This window comes from Astatotilapia calliptera, chromosome 1 (genome assembly GCF_900246225.1).
Source record: "Astatotilapia calliptera chromosome 1, fAstCal1.2, whole genome shotgun sequence".
In the NCBI taxonomy this organism is placed as follows: Eukaryota; Metazoa; Chordata; class Actinopteri; order Cichliformes; family Cichlidae; genus Astatotilapia; species Astatotilapia calliptera.
The window spans coordinates 16,165,790-16,186,131 of record NC_039302.1 but is presented as its reverse complement, the minus strand read 5'-3'; the positions used below and the strand labels follow the sequence as shown (position 1 = coordinate 16,186,131).

At 40.8% G+C, this 20,342-nt stretch overlaps 1 protein-coding gene across 3 annotated transcripts in view; it reads right to left on the bottom strand.

The window, feature by feature from the left end:
• The window catches only part of ankrd11 (ankyrin repeat domain 11), a 116,259-nt gene that overhangs the window by 9,466 nt on the left and 86,451 nt on the right, over positions 1 to 20,342 (bottom strand). For all 3 annotated transcript variants that reach the window (XM_026166284.1, XM_026166297.1, XM_026166291.1), the window contains 6 exons: positions 16,721 to 16,866; positions 8,797 to 8,929; positions 2,702 to 2,875; positions 1,518 to 1,718; positions 1,267 to 1,409; positions 51 to 198 (listed from right to left, as the gene is read on the bottom strand). In XM_026166284.1, the coding sequence (XP_026022069.1) occupies positions 51 to 198; positions 1,267 to 1,409; positions 1,518 to 1,718; positions 2,702 to 2,875; positions 8,797 to 8,929; positions 16,721 to 16,807 (886 nt within the window). In that variant the 5' untranslated portion in view covers positions 16,808 to 16,866. The remainder of the gene's footprint in view (positions 1 to 50; positions 199 to 1,266; positions 1,410 to 1,517; positions 1,719 to 2,701; positions 2,876 to 8,796; positions 8,930 to 16,720; positions 16,867 to 20,342) is intronic.

The following is a 20,342-nucleotide window of genomic DNA, read 5'->3' as shown; positions in this document are numbered from 1 at the left end:
TAACAGTTGTGCAATTAGGTGACTCAAAGATTTAAGATTGAAAATGATACCTGATGAACTTTCTTCACTTGAGGTGTAAGTGCCTTTCCCCAGCAACAGATTGAGCATAGTTGGAGAGTTGGCAACCTTCAGTGGGGTTTCCCCTCTCCTGTTGCTTTGACGCGGGTCCCCTCCATACCGTAAAAGTAGCTTAACCACCTGAAAAGGATAAAACTTTAATGATTTTTTGCAATTTTAAAGGTAATATCAGCAACTTCTCAAGTGGTTCAAAGCTTAATAGGATAAAGAGTACAGAATTAATCTTCCACTTCAAAGTTGTTATTTAGTTACGACGAAGCTAGAGCGGGATTTTTGATGGACAGAACTTTTCCACACCAAAACCTCCAGACTTTACTGACAGCAGACTGGGTGATGTGGCGTCTCTGCAACCAATTTTAGTAAAATGCCAAAAGCCGTGTAGAGGTGAGAAAGTATGATGGTCTGAAGCTGCTTTCAGGCCAGGAGAATCAGAGTGAGACAAATTCTAACATCTGCAAAATAGCACCAAGTAAGGGGTGGTCTTCAAAATGTTTTCTCAGTGGGGTTGTCTAAAAAAGATTCTCAGATACTAATCAATACTAAATGTTTAATTGGATCAATTTGCGACAGCATTGATACCAACAGTGCCATCTTAACCTCACACAACACTGCTGCAGACAGGCAGGAACACTTTATTGACACTGGTGGTGATTAGTCTTGGATGTCAAAGATCAGCAGCAAAATTAATTTGATTATAAATCTGATTACACCATTACTTCCAGATGCTCCCTGTGGACACCTTTGTGGCCAAAAATGTCTCATTGACTTCTATTAAAACAACATCAACATCTCATTTCAATGCCATTACAGTATAAAACCATGCACGGCCAGCATTTGATTTTGAAGAAAAGTAGTGAGATTTGACATTTTTACTGTATTCCACTGGTGCGTGTACCTTTTTGCAATGAAGGTGTTGAAAGGGTAGAAAATTTGAGGACAGTTCAAGAAAAAAAGACTAGTGGTACGATTCAATTTAACCTGGTATTTAAACAAAACCACATCTAAACTCACTCTGTAGCCATCTTCTCACTTTTAAAACTCAGATTTTAATCTGACAAACTTGTTTTGATGGATCACAAATGGGCCACTGATCATTAATATTTTCATTCTTCTGAAGCCTGAAAACCTATTTTGTTCTTTACTATTAGCAACAATGACACACGACACCTTTGGCGGATTTATTTTTACCTTGAAATGTCCATTATTCGATGCATCATGTAGAGGGGTGTCATCATCCAGCCCCTTGGTGTTGACCTCTGCTCCGGCTGCCAGCAGCTGTTTCGCCACATCATAATACCCCCTGTTGCATGCTTCATGCAATGCAGTCCAGCCTGAACACAAGAAGAATTATAGTCAGAGAAGTGTAAACTCTAAATGAATCAATGGTACACTGCTACACACACAAAGCAAAGGCAAGCATAAAACAAAGATGCCCTTACCTGCAAAGTCTTTTACATTCACATCAGCTCCCTCGCTGATGAGCTCCTTGATGCGGCGTACCTCTCCACGGATTGCTGCTCTGTGCAGTCGAGTCTCTCCTCTCTCATTCCGTTTATTCACTTTGTCTTTGGTTTTAGATGCAGAGTTTGGCGTTCCCTTCTGACCCAGACTGGACTGTGACTGATGCTTTGGTGTTGTATCTGTAGGTAAGACATGCATATTTCACTTCAGTGCTGCAAGAGTCAGTCACACTCTTCTGGGAGAATTTACTCTAACTGTTTTTGTTTTGTTTACTACTTCTACTGTGAACAACAAGGTGCTATAACTGCTTACAGCCAGAAGGGGGCAATCCAACTCTAGCAATAAACAGCACAATTGCTGAACCTACTTTACTTGAGCTTATTTCATCACATTTACAAGATTAAATCCAATCCTTAATCACATTTACATTATTGAGTTTGTACAGCTATTGTCCCAAATGATATTTGAAACACACTCGCTTAATCTATGTCCATGCCCACAGGCAGGCAACAAAGAAATTAACATACAAATAAAAGCAGTTATAAGGTAGGATCAAACTAATTCAGTCTCAAATGTCAACAATGAGGGGAAAAAGTACAAACTTGTAACAATAGTTATATTTCACAAGTCTGAAAAACTTCCAGCTAAATTACTGTCGATCAAAAATAAAGTACAATTTTTGCAGAAATGGGAAGGTAGTAAACTTATAATAAGAAAAATAATCATCTAACACCAGAAAGGATAACTCAACACTTTCTCTGTTGTCATTTAGCCCAAATAGTGAGATTACGCCATCAGCTCCAGACGCGGTACAAACAGAAAAGCTGGTTTCATTTCCTTATGTACGGAATTTTATAAAAACAACTCCACTACTGTGGCGGCACGAATATGCAACCATTAAAGCAGCTAAAACAAAACACATATCACTGACATCAGAGGTTTAGATTCCAGCTAAGATGTGAAATAATTTTAACAAAGTGGTTCTGTTTAGAGGGACAGTATGACTGAGAAAATGCACAAAAACAATCAGCCCCAGCCTACAGCCCACCCTCACTGGTCTGCCATGCATGGATTCTACATATAAAGCTCCCTCCGATCCTTTTTTCCCCCCAATGTCGGCTGTCCGTCCACAGAAGACGTGGCCTAAATGATAAACACGCACCTGGACTGTTGACGGACTCCTCAGCTGTCATTTGCATGAGCAAGGCCACCTGCTGCCGCTCGGAGAGGGGGTACCCGGCCCGGATCCCTGGCATCCCCATTCCAAACGGCAAGCTTGCCTTCCGGGTGTTGGTGGGCTCTTTTTTAATGCGTTTCCGCTCTGGACCTGGTTTCTCTGTAACGAGAGAGGAGAGAAGCAAGGTTAATATCGCTGCATGTGCAAAAAGCTGCATGACCATTCATACACAGACACACACAAATCTAATCTACTGATCCATGTGGTCAGGGAGAGTAACGGGAGCCTTATTAGTGCTACAACAGTAGAAGACATTAACTGTTATGAATTGGCAATTTTTAAAAGAACACTAAAGGCTCACAGCAGTAACACCACTTTCAAATGTTTCTAAAAGACAGATTATTAAAGTTCATAAATCAATAAATAACTAGTAAACATTCACTATGACACATCTCCAAAGGTGTTTTATGACTTTCCAGATCAAGTATAGAGTACTGTAGATCAGCACTGAGTCCAAACAGCTTCTTTACTGTTGGCATCAATCAAGTAAGTGTCATGTATATGTGAGAACAGCTGCTTTCATAAATGAAATTCAGACAATGTCAACATAATCTGACCGAGGGAATCAGATGTGGGCATTATCTGAAGTTGTCCTTTGTGACATGGTCAAACTGGAAATACCCTGCTTAGTTTTGGCAAGGACTGGCACCAGTGTACAGAAAGCAGGAGGCGGCACACACGACGCCCACACACTCCCATTGAATTCACTCTTTTAAAAAAAAGAAAAACTACCTGATCTATTCTCACAAGCACTAGACTGGTCAAGACTGGCTGCCAGGTAATTCTGAGGAAAGTTCAGGGCTGCACTGCTACGTGTGAATAGAGATTTACAGAGCGATAGAAGGTACTTTATTCTTCCCACAGGGAGGCATTTCTATATACCAGGGGCAATCTTTCAGTCACCAAATGAGCAACAACAACAAAAGCATTTTGTCAAACCAAAAAACAAAACCAAAAAAACAAAACCAAAAAGTATTCATTTTTATCAATAATCAATGGGTTTCTCCCTATTTATTTCACACATTTTATCCTCTTTTTGAATTTCCATAGCAAACCCTTTGCTACTTTCCATGACCTAAACGGGCCTCTGTGAAACAAAAACAAAAAGAAAACAAAGACTTGCTCGCTTACTGCATTCTGTAAATGCAGCCGTATGTGTGAGAGGTTTGTTGGCACCAGTGGGCGACTTTTGTGTTATTACCCAGCTGCCCTTAAAGAAGGGAGGGGCCAACAGGCAGTGTGTTTATGTCTGTCTGTCTCCAAGCCAATCAGCCAGAATGGACGAAAAAAGGAAAGAGGGTGTGACTTGGCACAACCATAGTTATTATGAAATAGCTGGTGTACATTTCAATTCAACATGGCCTTGCCAAGGTCACCACATGCCTGCCTGCCTGCCAGGATTACTGGAGACACAGTGCTACTGGACAAAAGCAGCTGCTCCACAAAGACACACCCAGCAATTATTTTCAGTGGCAACATACCATCTGATGACCCATACAGAGGGTAACGCTACACATGACTGCAGCGCTTCATTACTGAGGGGGTATCAAACCTCACAGTTATAATTCAAGCAACAATACAGGCCTCCGGTCATAGGGAGGAAGAAGCAAATTCAGACGTGCGTGTACAAAGACGCTGTGGACCAGTAGAAGGGTCTGAGTCTGATTTCTGAGCAACTTCTCTCACTCCCAGACTGGAAGCACTGCAGGCCACAAACACAAGTAAATAAGGCAAGAAGGAAGCATGGCAGCGCAGCCTTCCGGTGTCTAAAAACTTTCCAGGAAAATATTTTTCCACTCGCAAGTACAGGGCTGATGAACTTTCACTAACATCTGTGAATACTTAAAGCTAATGTACCCTCCACCCCTCTTTGATACAGTCTCACGTTCCCCAAAGCATTTGCCATTTAGACACATTCCTTCTGCTAAGCCTTTAACAGCAGGGACCACAGAAACAGCCCAAACATGTTTTTTTCAGCAGCAGAACAGAGAAAGAGCTAAGCTAGCTTTTCCAAACTATGTTTATTAGACTGAGAAGCAGGAAGGCAGTTATTACCCAGCTGCACTTAAAGAGATCTGCTGCTAAACATACAAGACCCAAGTCTCTAATACAACCTTCATCACCAGTGGCAAAAAAACTGTCCTTCTGCGATACAGATCAGACTCTAGGCGACCACTCTAAACAGAAAAGAAGCACTTTCTATAAATCCATGCTGCATAATTATAATCAAATACAGCAGTTGCAGGAGGTATGGTCACCATGTTAAAGGGAAAACTACAAAAGAAACACTAGCGAAGCAGCAATAATTATATTGTGAGAAATATGAGCATAAAAAAATATGCTCTTTCCATTCATGAAGGAAGGAATGTGACTTTGCTTTCACTACATTTTTGTCTGGTTAATCATCGTGGGAATTTTAAGGAAAGATACGGATCAAAATATTTGAAGAAAAAAGCTTGGTAAAATGCAACTGTGTTAAATTATCACCACACAAATCAAATTAACATGTCACATGTGGATTTCTGAATTAAAGAAATTAAACACAGTATGTCTGTCTGCTGGATGTCTATTTAGGTAAAACTGCAGGGCTTTTATGTGGCTTAGTAAAATGATATTACTCAGCTTAAAGACAGGGTTGAAACCTTACTCTCCTCACTGCCTGAAACTTGACTAACAAGATAAAGGAGGAGGAGACTGAAAAAGGAAGGAAAGCTGGGTAGGGACTATCACCCCATGACTAGCCTGCCTACCTGAGCCAGGAGGGAGGGAACCACATCAAACACAAATGTCGGGATATAATGGGGGCAGATTCTGATATGGTAGACAGACAATATGACAGTGTGAGCTAACGCCAAAACAAAGAGACTGTCTGCTTCACTTAGCCAACAGACACCATGACAAGAAGAACCGCTCCAACCAGCCAGACCAAGTCTGACCGTAACGCGGGAGCATCGAGCAATGTTCTGTTTAACGACCCAAAAAGTCGCATAAACAGGAAGCTAAGGGAGAAGAGGCAGGAAGTGGCCAACAGGATGTTTTCTCAATGATTCGCACTGAGCAAGAGAAAGTCAGAAATGTATAGAAAGAACATCATGTGGTGCAGGACGCTCTGTTTGTCAAACAGATGCAGTCAGTGAGTGCGCCTTCTGTCTTTTATTTTTTCTCATAAACATCGTGAATCTGGGAAGATAATCTATGCGTTATAACCAATTAGCGAGAATACATGTGTGCACTGAGGATCCTTGCACACCACTATCTGTTTTTATGACCTGTCTCAGCCAAAGCTTCTCAGACATGGCAATAATTAATATCTTAGAATGCTGCCAAAGAGGACAAAATGACTCAGTTTGAAAAGAGTAAGGTGAGCTGAAATTTCAAAAACACAAACAGAACAGCTGATTGAGATAATGCCAACCACCCAGTCACATATCTGCGTCCTTTAAGTCTGCCCCTTTTTACATCCCCATCCCCAAAAAGGTAGTTGCTCCTTTTTTGCATCTGCCAGTAGCTGCGTATACTAATATCCCTTTTTCATTAAGACCTACTTGGCTTGACGTGACACAACTCAAGTCATGTAACTGATGCGCGTGGGGTAATTATAGCAACTCAGCCAAAAGTTGTTATTCTTATGTGACACAACACAACACAACACTGTAGGGCGTCGAGGTGATGGTATACCTGCCGCTCTGCCTACAGCTTTTTTCCCCCCAGACTCTGAGACCATGGTGTTGGGCTTAGTGCTGCCAATTCCCTCGTTGGGTTTAAAAAAAAAATTGCAGTTTTAATTTTTGTGAAGGAGTCGCTCTCATGTCATATTTTCACCTCAACTCAGATCGCCTGGAACCTGGGCTTAGTGCCTGGTACCAGACACTACCACCTAATGGAGCCAAGCCCAGCAGAGTAGGTACTAATTGAAAAGGGTTATAACTCAATGCCCAGACACAACCGTGTCAAGCACTTTTGTTGGTTACATCGTGGACTCTACAGAGGTTTACAGCAGAAGAAGAAATTAAACATCAGAAGATACAAATTGTTTTCCAGTAAAAAGAGCAGCAGCAGGAAGAAATTTGGTATTTTCCTGCCTGCCCGTTACAATCCACGAGATTGTAACGGGCAGAGAATCCACGAGAGACGTGTGCGGACTAACTGAAAGACGTAGGCGTAGCTGCAGCATTGTGCCCCCAAAACACACTGACAGACCCTGTGCTTAGTGGGTGTATTCACAAGAGCTCCACCCCCAAATGATGTCATATTTCAAATTGTTTGGAATAGAAGGTCTGTGTATTTACACAACGCTGAAAATGCCTGCAGTGAAAAGATATTCAACAGCAGCTGAGCCGTGAGGAAAGTTCATGTAAAACTGGGCTAACTGACAGAATGCCATCACACAGTATACTATCGAATGATATTAGCCAGATGGTAATGGTCAATACTGATGATTATAAAAGCAAAGAAGGGATGGGATACACATAAGACACACCGTGCCTGAATAAAAAAATAAACAAAGACACAAAAAAGACCCATACTGGGTGATATAATTTTGATTGGAATATAATAGAAGGGTATACTGTACGAATTTTAAAAAACGTATTAATCGTGCTCTCTAAACAGCTATATTTATCCGTCACCAGTGTGCAAGCCACAAAGGAAATGAGCATTGGAAGAGAGGCACAGATTAAGAAGGGTGGGGGGGGCTGTGACGTGTTCGAGGTGTAAAACTTTGCAGAGAGGTTAAAAACAGTCCCAGTAGGGTCAATTGAAAGGCCACAGACTACAAAACACACATATGTAAAAACGCCAATTTTCATGCAGGTGGAAGTCCAGGTTAACAACACACATTTTACTGCCCCCATATACTACCTGGGTAGCTACCGCTAACAAAAATAGGTCTGTCGCTATGACACAATGCAACCTAATAAACTTCTCACGTGACTGGAAAGCGTGCAATGCCAGGAGCCAGCTAAATCTTCAAAGCTTGTACAGTGTGTAAATCTTAGAAACTAACACAATATAGCTCAGATCAGAGACAAAGAAAGGCAAGGCGCTGGAACACAACATGAAACTATTAGTATACTAAAAGAATTTCCAGCTAATGTTCCCGTCTTTAGATTTCGCATCTCGTGTGATTGAGGTAGGGTGAAGATTATCTCAAGATAAAAAAAAATAATGGATAAATAAAATGAATTCAGCAGAAGAGATTAGAATATTAATGCACAACAAGTAAACATTTGTGAAGAAGAACATGAAATAATCTTGCAACTTAAATGGAAGTGAAGAACACGCATACACAAATGTCCAGAGATTTAAGACATATTACAGCCTCTCAAACTTTTTAATTTATTTATAATTTGCTTAAGTTGAGGAGTAATCACATACAACATTATGTGTTTACAAAATACTTGTCCAATCTTGCTAAACACATCCTCATGCCCTAACAGTCATCTGTTGCATACTTGTAGTTTTCCTCTTGTGTGTGGAGAGGAAAGGTTTTTTCCCCAAGTGTAAACACTGAACATGAACCAATTTAGCAACTCACCCAGTGCTGATGAAGACTGTTACCAAAGCCTCTAAGCTGGACCATTATCAACAAACTAAATCCTGAACCCTTAAAGCCCAAAGTCAAACAAGCGTGAGGACTAGTCCTTCTCTCCCTAATTAAAAGAAAACAGCTGGAGCCTTACCAAACCCAGGCCTGGTCAGGCTTGTATGTTGCCCAAATCCCCACTTAATTGGATCATGATTTTGTGTGGTCTTCCTCTCCTTTTAGACTATGATTGTAGGTACAAACTCCTTGATTCTCAAACAACCAGCTAATTCAAAGTTGGGAGCACTTTCACTTCACACAGGTCAAGCCCTGTTCGCACACCAGTGCTAACTACTCTCCGTTCTCTTTGATTTCCGCACTGAGTGCTCAGGTAGAGTAGAAAAGCGCTATATAAGAACCAGTTGAGTCTATACAAAGTCACAAGGTGATCGAGATGCAGAAACATGAGCGTAAACACACAGCAATACAGCCTTACCTGAGTCAGAATCTTTCTGGTCTCCATTTGCTCCAGCAGTGAAGGGCAGCTTCCTTTTAGAGGCCTTTTCTTTCATCTCTTTGACCCCATCATTGCGATCCAATTTGGGAGTCTTGTTTGATAACACCTTATCCTGTGAAAGCAACAAAACACTGGGGTGAGCAAGTGTCTTCATCAGAGCAGTGCACTTTATTTGTCTACCTTACTTTAAAGTCCTAGAAGCAATTCCTGACTCAGCTGCCACCTTGAAAACACCCTCAGGCACATTTTGAAGCATTAATTAAATTAACTTTAATTTCAATGGTCACCAGGAAATAACATCTGATAAAAGACTGCACAAGTTTGCTGACCGCAAACTCCGTTTATAAAAAGCTTTTCCCCCCTGGAGGTTATACATCTACCACCATATTTTTAAGTCGCCGTGTCCCTCTTTCATAATGTCTCTGGCTATACCTTCCTACTGAATTCACTGGCCTGACTCTTCTAGCTATTAAGAGCTTCTCAAAGCAAAAGTTTTTCCAGCGTTTCCTCCTAGATTCCTGGCCACAGTAAAAGAGCCAGGCACAGGGAGAGGAGGCTAAGCTGACGCCGGCTTGGCTCTGTGGTCTACAGCTGCTGGAAACAATCACAAACCCCTGTGTATCTGCTATCAACAGATGTAAATACTTACATGTGTTTGTCCAGCCTCACTTAACGGTTGTTCTGTGTTTGGGTGCTCATGCAAACTAATTTATCCAGAATACCTTTTTTAAAAACAAACAAAAAGACCCCCACAGACCACAAACAGTGGAAGATGTCTACAAGTTGTTTATGATGTCATCTTCATAATAGTTTCTTGTGTGGTAGCAGTAAATAATTATTCATTATTAAAGCTACTTTATGTTGGTCCCTTTCTTTAGGAGTCGCCACAGCTGATGGATGCACATATGTGATTTGGCACAGATTTTACGCTGGATGCCTTTCCTAATGCAGCCGTTTCATTTATCCAGGCTTGGGAATGGAACTGAAGCTGGGTTTGTATCTCTTACAACGAGCTACTAACAATTATTCATTATTAATTTATATACATTTTTAACTAGAATACACAGAATTCAACACAGAATTATTTTTAAAGAGGAAAGCAGTAGCTTCTCACTGAGCAAATATATGAAGTCAAAGCCATACGCTGCATTCCTAATTGCAATACATTAGGAATCAATTCAAAGTGGACACTTAGAGATATTTGTAGATGACAAAAACACAATATTAAAAGACAAGTGTTGCATCTGTGTAACAAAAAATGTTTTTAACGTGTCCCCCAGTAATGGACCTATTATGCTTGATATTTTGCGTGCTGATTTTGACATCACATAGTGTGTTGTGTGACACTTTGCAGCGCTTTGGCCATTTGTGCACCTCAAGATCTTTGTAACCTGGCACGTTGTGCCGTGGCTGCCGCAGCTGGGTTGAAGACACGAGTGTACGATTGTGTGGAAAAACCTTTGCAAAACAACACCCGACAAAGTCTTTGCTTCCGTGTTTTGACTTCTTCTTCTGTGGCGATATTGTCTGAGTGGTGACACCTATCGCTCAGGAGAATACTGCAGTGGTTTCCTGCGCCTTAACGGTGGGTATAAATGTGAGTGACTGTGAGACAAGATTGGGGCCGTGATCATTGCGACCACTGTGGTGGGTTTATCAGGGATTTAAGTCATGACTCATGTATTTAGGTTTCTATATTTAATGTACTACATGCTTATGCTAAGGAAGTAGAGGAAGTCAGCTGCTGATTGGAAGGTTGGTGGTTCGATCCCTGGCTCCCCCAGTATGCATGCCAAATATCCTTGGGCAAGATACTAACCCCGACTTGCTCTCCAATGCATCCATCGGAGTATGAACACGTATGAAGGACAGTAATGCACTGACAGTATAGATTACAGTGCTTGGGTGAAAGGGTGTGTATGGGTGAATGCAGCGTGTTGTACAGAGCACTTTGAGTACTCCAGGAGAGTAGAAAAGCGCTATAAGAATCAGTCCATAAACAACAACAAAAATAAAATGAAACAAAAGAGAGCTGATACTGTTTATATGCTAAAAATGGGACATTGTTGTGGCATTAAAAGGATACCATGCTTTTAAAGGATCTTTTTTTTTAAATAAATGATATTACCTAAAAAGAAAAGTGTTTTTCATAATTACATTATTTGTCATGTAAGGTTCTGGTCGGTATCGTGAAAGTCTAAATGTACTCTCTTACAATACAGTAGTCAATACTGGAATTTCAGCAATGACTCCATGTATGATTCAGACGACACCATCTGTGATTAAGCGTTCAAAAACAAAAAACAAAAAGCATACACAGGATTCAGCACAGAGTGAAAAATAAAAAAAATCAGTCCACTATAGCTCCCTATAACTCCCTATACAAATGCTCAAGCAAAACTTCTACAGGAAGGATCTAATCATTTGACGACTCCGTTAACTACACAGGTTTAAGGACTCATAACGTAAGATGCAAGACAGAGGTGAGATAACGTACAAACAGACGCTTTAATTCACCTAATTTCTCTGTCCTATCTTCAGTACCCTGCTCATCTATCTCTATCCTGAGGGCAGGTTTTCTATTATGTATCAACTCTTTGAACTCCTCCCCCTGCCCTGCCCCAGTCATAAGACCATGATGTCATGGTACAGTAGAGACAAACAGTGTCAGCTACAATGAGCTGATCTTTCTGTCTGCCCGTCTGCATCCCCGCTCACTCCCACAAAGAGAGAACACACCATTTGAGCGAAATTATGATGCATACGTTTAAAGCTACAGTACATCTTAAGCATGGAAAACACTGTGAATTATTTCTTAAAGCAAACAAACAAACAAAAGAACCATCATATAGCTCTGGTTAACTGGACTGGGGAAAAATGGTCAATTCACCAACTCAAATCTCTAAAGTTCAACCGGGTTGATTTTGGAGAATTAAGTGTAAGCAAAGCTTTGACAACTCAAGACTTTCCTCTGATCTGCCTTCACACGACACCCTGTTTGGTGGTCTCCTAGCAATGCGTGCTCTCTTCGTCTCACTCAGTTTTCCACCCACCCCTGTTCGCTTCTTTCCCTCCCTCCCTCCATACCAGAGTCTGATGCAATCCTTTGCAGAGGGTTGTAAATCCATGCCTGCATAAGCTGTACCTCTGCTTTCTACACCTCTCAGAGCTGCTGCTGGTAGCTGAACAGTTAGTACACACATGACATCATCAAGCTGCGCCCAAAACTTTGTTCCAACACAAACAGTGACGACAGTATCTGTGTCAAATTCAAGGTAGTGAATACGTCATAACTGGGCAATAAGGTGACACCAATTCAAAAGCACTTCAGACATGTGACTTAGGGCTTTTTAAGACAACAAACACTGAACCCAAGTCTATTATGCAATAGTCCATTATTTAATTAAGCATTTGTGCTGAAGTCAAATGCAAGAACTATAGTTTAATTAAAAGGAATCTCCGTCGAGCTGTTTATCAATCATTAATAACTACAAGATACAACTGAGAGTAAGAAGATTACGCAAGTACAAAGACCTGCGCAGGTATGTTGTATTAAATAATAGCTCAGTCGAAGATGTGGCAAGAAGAAAACAAAATATAGCAAATATGCAGGACTGGTGGAATAAAGTATTCATACCACAATATATTGTATCATTTGTCTTGCAATACAGTACACATACCAAATGCAAATTTTTTATTAAAGTAAGCATGCAGTCTATATAGATTCCCCTACTAAATCACAACTTTACACCACTTATTGTGGCGACACTTATAAAATCTGTACAAGTCAAGTAAAGAGACATTAACCAACATCAACAAGAAAAAAGTCAGGGAGGGGGAATCGCAACCTATCATGAGTTGATGACTAGTACATGCTGGTGCCCAAGCTACAGTATGGTTTGGTCTGTGATTTTAGTCTGTTGTTTGGTTGCCAAACCAAGTAACATGAGTGTAATGCTTTGTGGCTATAAATTAGATGTTACCGTTATGAAATTAAAAATAATGGGATACTTTTATTAGGTGTTACATATGATCTTAAAAAGGGTTGTTTTAGCCTGTTGGTAAGTGGTTACTAGGTAGCATGTTAATGTCATAATATGCAATAAAGAAATAACCACTGGCAGGGACCTGAGATAAACCATTTTCAACTTCAAGGCAAGTGAGTCAAGCAACTACTAATGAGAGTAAAACAAACTGGTGTTTAACATATGACCTGGTAGTAAAAACATATAGGGTTATCAAGGGAACTAAGCACCAATTTCAAAGTTTTAGTGAACAGTGTGGATGCAGATTAACGTTCATCTGTGTTGCAGGTTTCGTTGCTGAACTCCTGATTGCGCAAAAGAAGACAGACAGAGATTTGATGCCTTATAGTAAGCTTCCTACGCCTGATATATAGTAACACTTAAACATTTTAGGCAGTAAGCTAAAGTGAGTTTGAGAAAGAAATTTTATTTAATTTTATTTTTGTATTTTAAAAGGTACTCGTCAGGGAGGTTTTTCTTGAAAAACCTGCAACTGTTTCTCAGTGGATTTAGGACATCCCATTTATGTCATCCCAGACTGACTTTAGTGTTCTAACAAGCTCAAGATGTAAAACACTGCACTGATGGGAAAAGCCCAACCTAAAGAGCATCACCTTATTAACATACATTATAATGTATGCACAGAAAGGTTAGAGAGAAGTCTGAAGTCCAGAACTGCATCACATGCACACATGAACTTCTCAAATTAAAAAAAAAAAAAAAATCTGCTTCATTCCCATTTTTCTGTTTGATTTAACTTTTGCACATACCAGTACTTATGCATTCATGTGATTTGAACATACCTATTTTGATAGCCCATGTTGTCAGAGAGGGGACAGTGCATAACTATGCACAGGTTTCACTTTTGCCCCATTTCCATGTCATGGAGTCAAATGACATTTGCAAAAAACAGAATAAAAACCAATCAGATATCTTACGTTCTTCTACAGTACCCTGGCTTTGGGTATCTGCTGATACCTAGTAGCGATCCAGTGAGTGTGTTGAATTATTACACTGTATTTTTATACTTGGGAAACAACTGGGGATCTATATGTGTAAGGCAACATCAGTCTTGAGTCAACGCTATCTTTTCCGACTTAGAAAAATTAAATGCAACAAATAAATACATCCGCAACTATAAATTAGCTGAATTGGCTGTTTTTAGTGAAATAACAAACAACAACAGTAAAACAGCAAAGAGATACAGTGGGGCAAAAAAGTATTTAGTCAGCCACCGATTGTGCAAGTTCCCCCACTTAAAATGATGACAGAGGTCAGTAATTTGCACCAGAGGTACACTTCAACTGTGAGAGACAGAATGTGAAAAAAAAATCCATGAATTCACATGGTAGGATTTGTAAAGAATTTATTCGTAAATCAGGGTGGAAAATAAGTATTTGGTCACCTCAAACAAGGAAAATCTCTGGCTCTCACAGACCTGTAACGTCTTCTGTAAGAAGCTTTTCTCTCCCCCACTCGTTACCTGTATGAATGGCACCTGTTTGAACTCATCATCTGTATAAAAGACACCTGTCCACAGCCTCAAACAGTCAGACTCAACTCCGCCATGGCCAAGACCAAAGAGCTTTCGAAGGACACCAGGAAAAGTATTGTAGACCTGCACCAGACTGGGAAGAGTGAATCTACAATAGGCAAGCAGCTTGGTGTGAAAAAATCAACTGTGGGAGCAATCATCAGAAAATGGAAGACATACAAGACCACTGATAATCTCCCTCGATCTGGGGCTCCACGCAAGATCACATCCCGTGGGGTCAAAATGATCATGAGAACGGTGAGCAAAGATCCCAGAACCACACGGGGGGACCTGGTGAATGACCTGCAGAGAGCTGGGACCAAAGTAACAAAGGTCACCATCAGTAACACACTACAACGGCAGGGAATCAAATCCCGCAGTGCCAGACGTGTTCCGCTGCTGAAGCCAGTGCATGTCCAGGCCCGTCTGAAGTTTGCCAGAGAGCACATGGATGATACAGCAGAGGATTGGGAGAATGTCATGTGGTCAGATGAAACCAAAGTAGAACTTTTGGTATAAACTCAACTCGTCGTGTTTGGAGGACGAAGAATACTGAGTTGCATCCCAAGAACACCATACCTACTGTGAAGCATGGGGGTGGAAACATCATGCTATGGGGCTGTTTTTCTGCCAAGGGGACAGGACGACTGATCCGTGTTAAGGACAGAATGAATGGGGCCATGTATCGTGAGATTTTGAGCCAAAACCTCCTTCCATCAGTGAGAACTTTGAAGATGAAACGAGGCTGGGTCTTCCAACATGACAATGATCCAAAACACACCGCCCGGGCAACAAAGGAGTGGCTCCGTAAGAAGCATTTGAAAGTCCTGGAGTGGCCTAGCCAGTCTCCAGACCTCAACCCCATAGAAAATCTGTGGCGGGAGTTGAAAGTCCGTGTTGCTCGGCGACAGCCCCAAAACATCACTGCTCTCGAGAAGATCTGCATGGAGGAATTGGCCAAAATACCAGCTACTGTGTGTGCAAACCTGGTAAAGACCTATAGTAAACGTTTGACCTCTGTTATTGCCAACAAAGGTTATGTTACAAAGTATTGAGTTGTATTTTTGTTATTGACCAAATACTTATTTTCCACCCTGATTTACGAATAAATTCTTTACAAATCCTACCATGTGAATTCATGGATTTTCTTTTCACATTCTGTCTCTCACAGTTGAAGTGTACCTCTGGTGCAAATTACTGACCTCTGTCATCATTTTAGGTGGGGGAACTTGCACAATCGGTGGCTGACTAAATACTTTTTTGCCCCACTGTAAATCAAATGAAAAATAAAAATGTATTTGGGTCGTTCTTTTAAATTTTTTGCACTAATCTCATTAGGTTGCTGCATAATGCTCTTACAGCTGCACTGGTTGCTCGTCTTCCTGCACATACATGCGCTTACCATGAGGCTGACAGGATACGGCTTAAATGAAGCAATTTTTATGATGTCTCTTTGATTGAACTAAAGACAAGTTTTTAGCTGTATCAACTCACTTGACCCGTTTGTGGTTAACTAAAAAACTTTTGCAAACATTTATAAAAAACAAACAAACCCCAAAACAATAACAACTATTGGTGTAGCAAGTGTAAAATACTTCTAAACCATATTGCTTTGCTTTTAAATTCACTCTGGCTAGCAACCAACACGCTACAGCTGAGGTGTGGCAAAGCAAAGCCTGAACAAGACCACCAAAGATCACCAAAAACCAGTCTGAAATATGGGAACAGCACACCCCTAGAAACATACATCAATATTTATATTTCCATGGAATGAGCTGGGACAGAGCTTACCATACAATCAAATGTGCAAAGAAGAATCTTACTCTTTTTAATTATTTCATTTACACACTACATTCTACTCATTACTTTGGTTGTTAAACTAAAAGTAAATACCTATAAATTGCAGAGTGATGCAACACATACATTGCTCTACTCCACAGTACATTTGAGATGAGCTCTGTAAGCTGACAAGTCAGAACCTGCCTCCAGCTGGTCCACAGAGCCAATGCAAAGCATGGTGTGACTGGTAAACAACAACATTAGTTTGGGACAGAAATCTTTTTGATGTTGCGTAAGGAACTGTCAAGCTTACGGAGATAAACTGGTAATTACTAAATAACTAAACTGATGTGAGCGTCTCAGGTTTATGACCAAAAGGTCAGAAAGTGCTGTTTAAAGGGAGTAAATGATTTCTGCTGAAGACCACGTGTCTTTGTCATTCAGTTCAATGATGATCTAAACCCCAATCTAAAACTAATTTTGTCATTACTTTAACTCATGTTTCTCCAAGTGAAACAGGCTTTGTTGCTGTGCACTGTGTTTACTGTATGCTTTTCAATCTTACCTTTTTCCCACCTTGCTTTTCCACCATGTCGGTGTTGAGTGGGAAGTGGTCCAGCTGGGGGGTTTTAGAACCCCCACCTTTGGGCATCGTTCAGCTCTCCCCACGCCAAGCTTCATTCACGCTGCCATTGCATCGTCATCAACCGTCTGGAACAAAGAGAAAAACAAAATGGTGTGTGGATGGAGGGGAGGGGGAGTTTAGCACCTGACGTTTCATTGAAAACACATTTACACACTGCCAGACGATGCAGCCATTAGTGGTACATCAAGCACTCCACTTTCAACCATTACACCCCTGGCTCTGGAGGAAGAGCATTTAAAGAGGGAGGAGAGCTGCAGCTGTGGCAGGCAAAGGGCTTATCTGTTCACCAGGCAGAACCCAAAGAGCAGTAAGAGCCGCCTGAATACTTAAAAAAAGTTGTTAGAAATCTCTGTTAAGTGTAAACCCAATCAAAGTACAATTACTTTTAACAGAGGCATGCTATTCATATCAGCTACATCTTAAGTGCTGACATACTAGAATTTGGGAATGACAACAGGGCAGACTATGTCCAAGATATTGCATAATGCACATGTTGTGGGCCTTGGAACAGCTGAGGAATGTCTTTAGAAATTTAACCGGCACGTCTCAACAAAAACCCAAACAGCTACTTACCGCCAAAGCTAGCCAGCCCTTGTAATTGTGGGCTTTACCCTGTACTAATTTATGGCATCCTTGCCATAGTGACTAAGGAAGGTGATCCATTGTATTACAGCAACAACAACAAAAACAATCATCTCTGGTATAAGTGGTTTTATTGTAAATTCACAATAAACCATGAGAGTTCTGTACAGTTTATTGTCCTCTGTGTTCTTAGTGTCTACTTTGCCTTACGTGCAAGTACACAACAATATGTGCATTACTATCCACTGCCTTTCCTTCATGGCCGCCTGCTTCACAGGGCCATGAATTAATCATACATTCCTTTCCTCAATTCTCTCCTCTGTAATGTACTTTCTCTAAAGAGTGCGTCCAAATGTGATCATCCCTGTGACTGACTGAGTGAGTGAACAGATGAGGCCATGGCTGCATTATTTTTTCCCTCTACTTTGAGACACTGGCACTCCTATCTTCCCTGGCGCCACTTCCATCTCCACTCCACTCCCCTCCCCCCACCCTTCTTCCCTTCGCTCTGCAGTTATCCTATTCAAAGACTGCTATTTATATCCTTCCAGGCAAGTCAGTCAAGTCAAGACAGCCAGCCAGCCAACCAGATAGGCACACAACTGCAGTGGACGTGCTGACCCCCTTTACAGCTGTAAAGAATAAGACATGAGAAACACAGCAAACCACAGGCACCTTCCTCACTCGCACAGTTCATTGTTAGTCCCTCTTTGCTACTGGTAGGCACTTGCTGCAATCTCCCTCAACTCCCACCTCTCACCACACCAAACAAAGTGACAGGAAGGTCGACCGCTCTCAGAAATAAACAAACACTGCAGCCACGCACAGACACACACATTAAACTGGGTCAGCGAGGCTTCTAGAACAATAATCTGCACTATTTTGGGACTACTATGATAGATGATAATAGCAACCGAGCATTTCGCTGATATGTGAAACACAAGAAAATGCTGTTTGCAAGCTTGCAGTCACACAAAGGCACACATGGAGAGGAAACCCTGTTCAAAACCAAGGGGCATCATTTCCTGTGTAATTTCATGCCAATAACAAGACACCCAATATCTGCTGACAGTGTGTCTGTGTTTCGCCGCTGAACAGTTGATTAATTTCATATGTCCATTTATGAGTGTACATACAAGATTTCTACAAAATGTCACTTTGGGATGTTTTACAACCAACAGACAAAGTCATTTTCTCCAAGAACAAACTGCAAATTCATTCAACATTACTAAAGAAAATGAGTGTTTGATTAACATTACACTATTTAGTTTAATTTCAGCCTTTATAAGATGATGTGTAATGGAAACCAGACATTACTAACTTGGCAACCACTGCAAAAACTACTCCCACTCAATTACTTGGTGGGTTTTATCTACATATTCAGAAATGTAAGTGATCATGAGCTTGCATATAGTGGGAGTGCGTTAAAGTGGTGCTGAATAGTAATCTAGGCCAGCGAACAAAACAACTTTCAGGTGTTTTGAGGTGTTAACGGTTGAAAAGAAGTTTAAGCATTTGCTATCTTTAAGGTGCCAGAAACATTGGTGACCCATAAGGAATGATCAGGATTTCTACATTGATTAGTCATAAAACGCGGCCTTCAAACCGGAGACAAATGCAATATGATAAAACACACTGAGAAATTCCACACGGTACACTTTTGTGCCACTGACTTTGCCTAAACCTACTTGGTGTCAGGTGTTCCAATTAAGGAGATGAGATTGTAAGTGTGGCTTAAGAGGTGTCACTCCCTATAAATAAAGGCATACAAAGTCTGATTACTGTCAAAGCCGTGTCTTTTCGAGAGAGATCAGTTGATGTGAACCATGGCAAGATTGCTACTACATTTTCAGGCTAGAAGCATTTACAAATGGCTAGAATTCAGGTCCACTACCTGGGAATGGGCGTCCTGTAAAGAGCACACCAAAAATAATCCCAAATTAGGTGAAAAAAGACCAAAAGGTAACAGCAGAACAACTGCACAAATCTCGACAACTTGTCCACAATAAGAAGAAACACTGAATAAGAATGGTGTTCATATCAGGACATCGCAGCACATCTGAAAAGACTCTCCAGATATTTCACAAGACTTGCTGGATAATGTTGCTAGATAATATTCTGTGGACATGTGAGATCAAAGTTAAACTTTCTGGCAAAAACCTAAGGGACTTCCAAACTGGAAGAAGAATTTTTTTTTTTTTCAATGGAATGTCACGACACAAGACCATGACCTGAGTTTAAGGCAACGAAAGACAGGGTTACAGAGCACACAAGAAAGTTAATAATAAATTAAAAGGATAATTTTAGAACAAATCCCTTAGCTACTTGTGACATAACACGAAGAGGGCTGTTCAACCAAAACATCCCAGAATTATTAATTAACGCACTCGATTTGTAGTGAGGAACCGTCCTCACGTCTTCCTCATCTCTGTCCTGTTACTCATAAGTAGCTGCAGGATAATCTGAGGGTTTTTGTTGTGGCTGTATGAGTTACTAAATTCAACAGTTCATTTACATTTTCCAGCCTAGCTTTTGTTTGTGTTTTACAAAGTTTTGTCAAATGTGTTTGTTGTAACGGTGTCCTATTTCAATTCTCTTCTCTTCACAACTTTTGGGTTTGCAAAGTAGATATATAAAATATGCATTTCAGAGACAAATCATCTGTAGTTACATTTTTAATCAACGGGGCAATACATTTTAAGTTTATAAGCAACCAATTAACTGTTGCCTGCTGACTCGCTCCCTGACATCAGGGGTAGGGAGAAAGAAACAAAAAAAACACGCACTGCACTGTTGAGTTTTAATGTATTATGCATGACGTCAGCCAAGTTAGACGTGGCCATGGAGATAACTGCAGAAAGGAGTGGTGAGTGTTGAGCCAGAGAAGCAATCTCTTCTAAATGAAGGACAGGACCTGCCAGTACTACTCTCCAAGCTTCTCTCACCCCTGAATAAACAC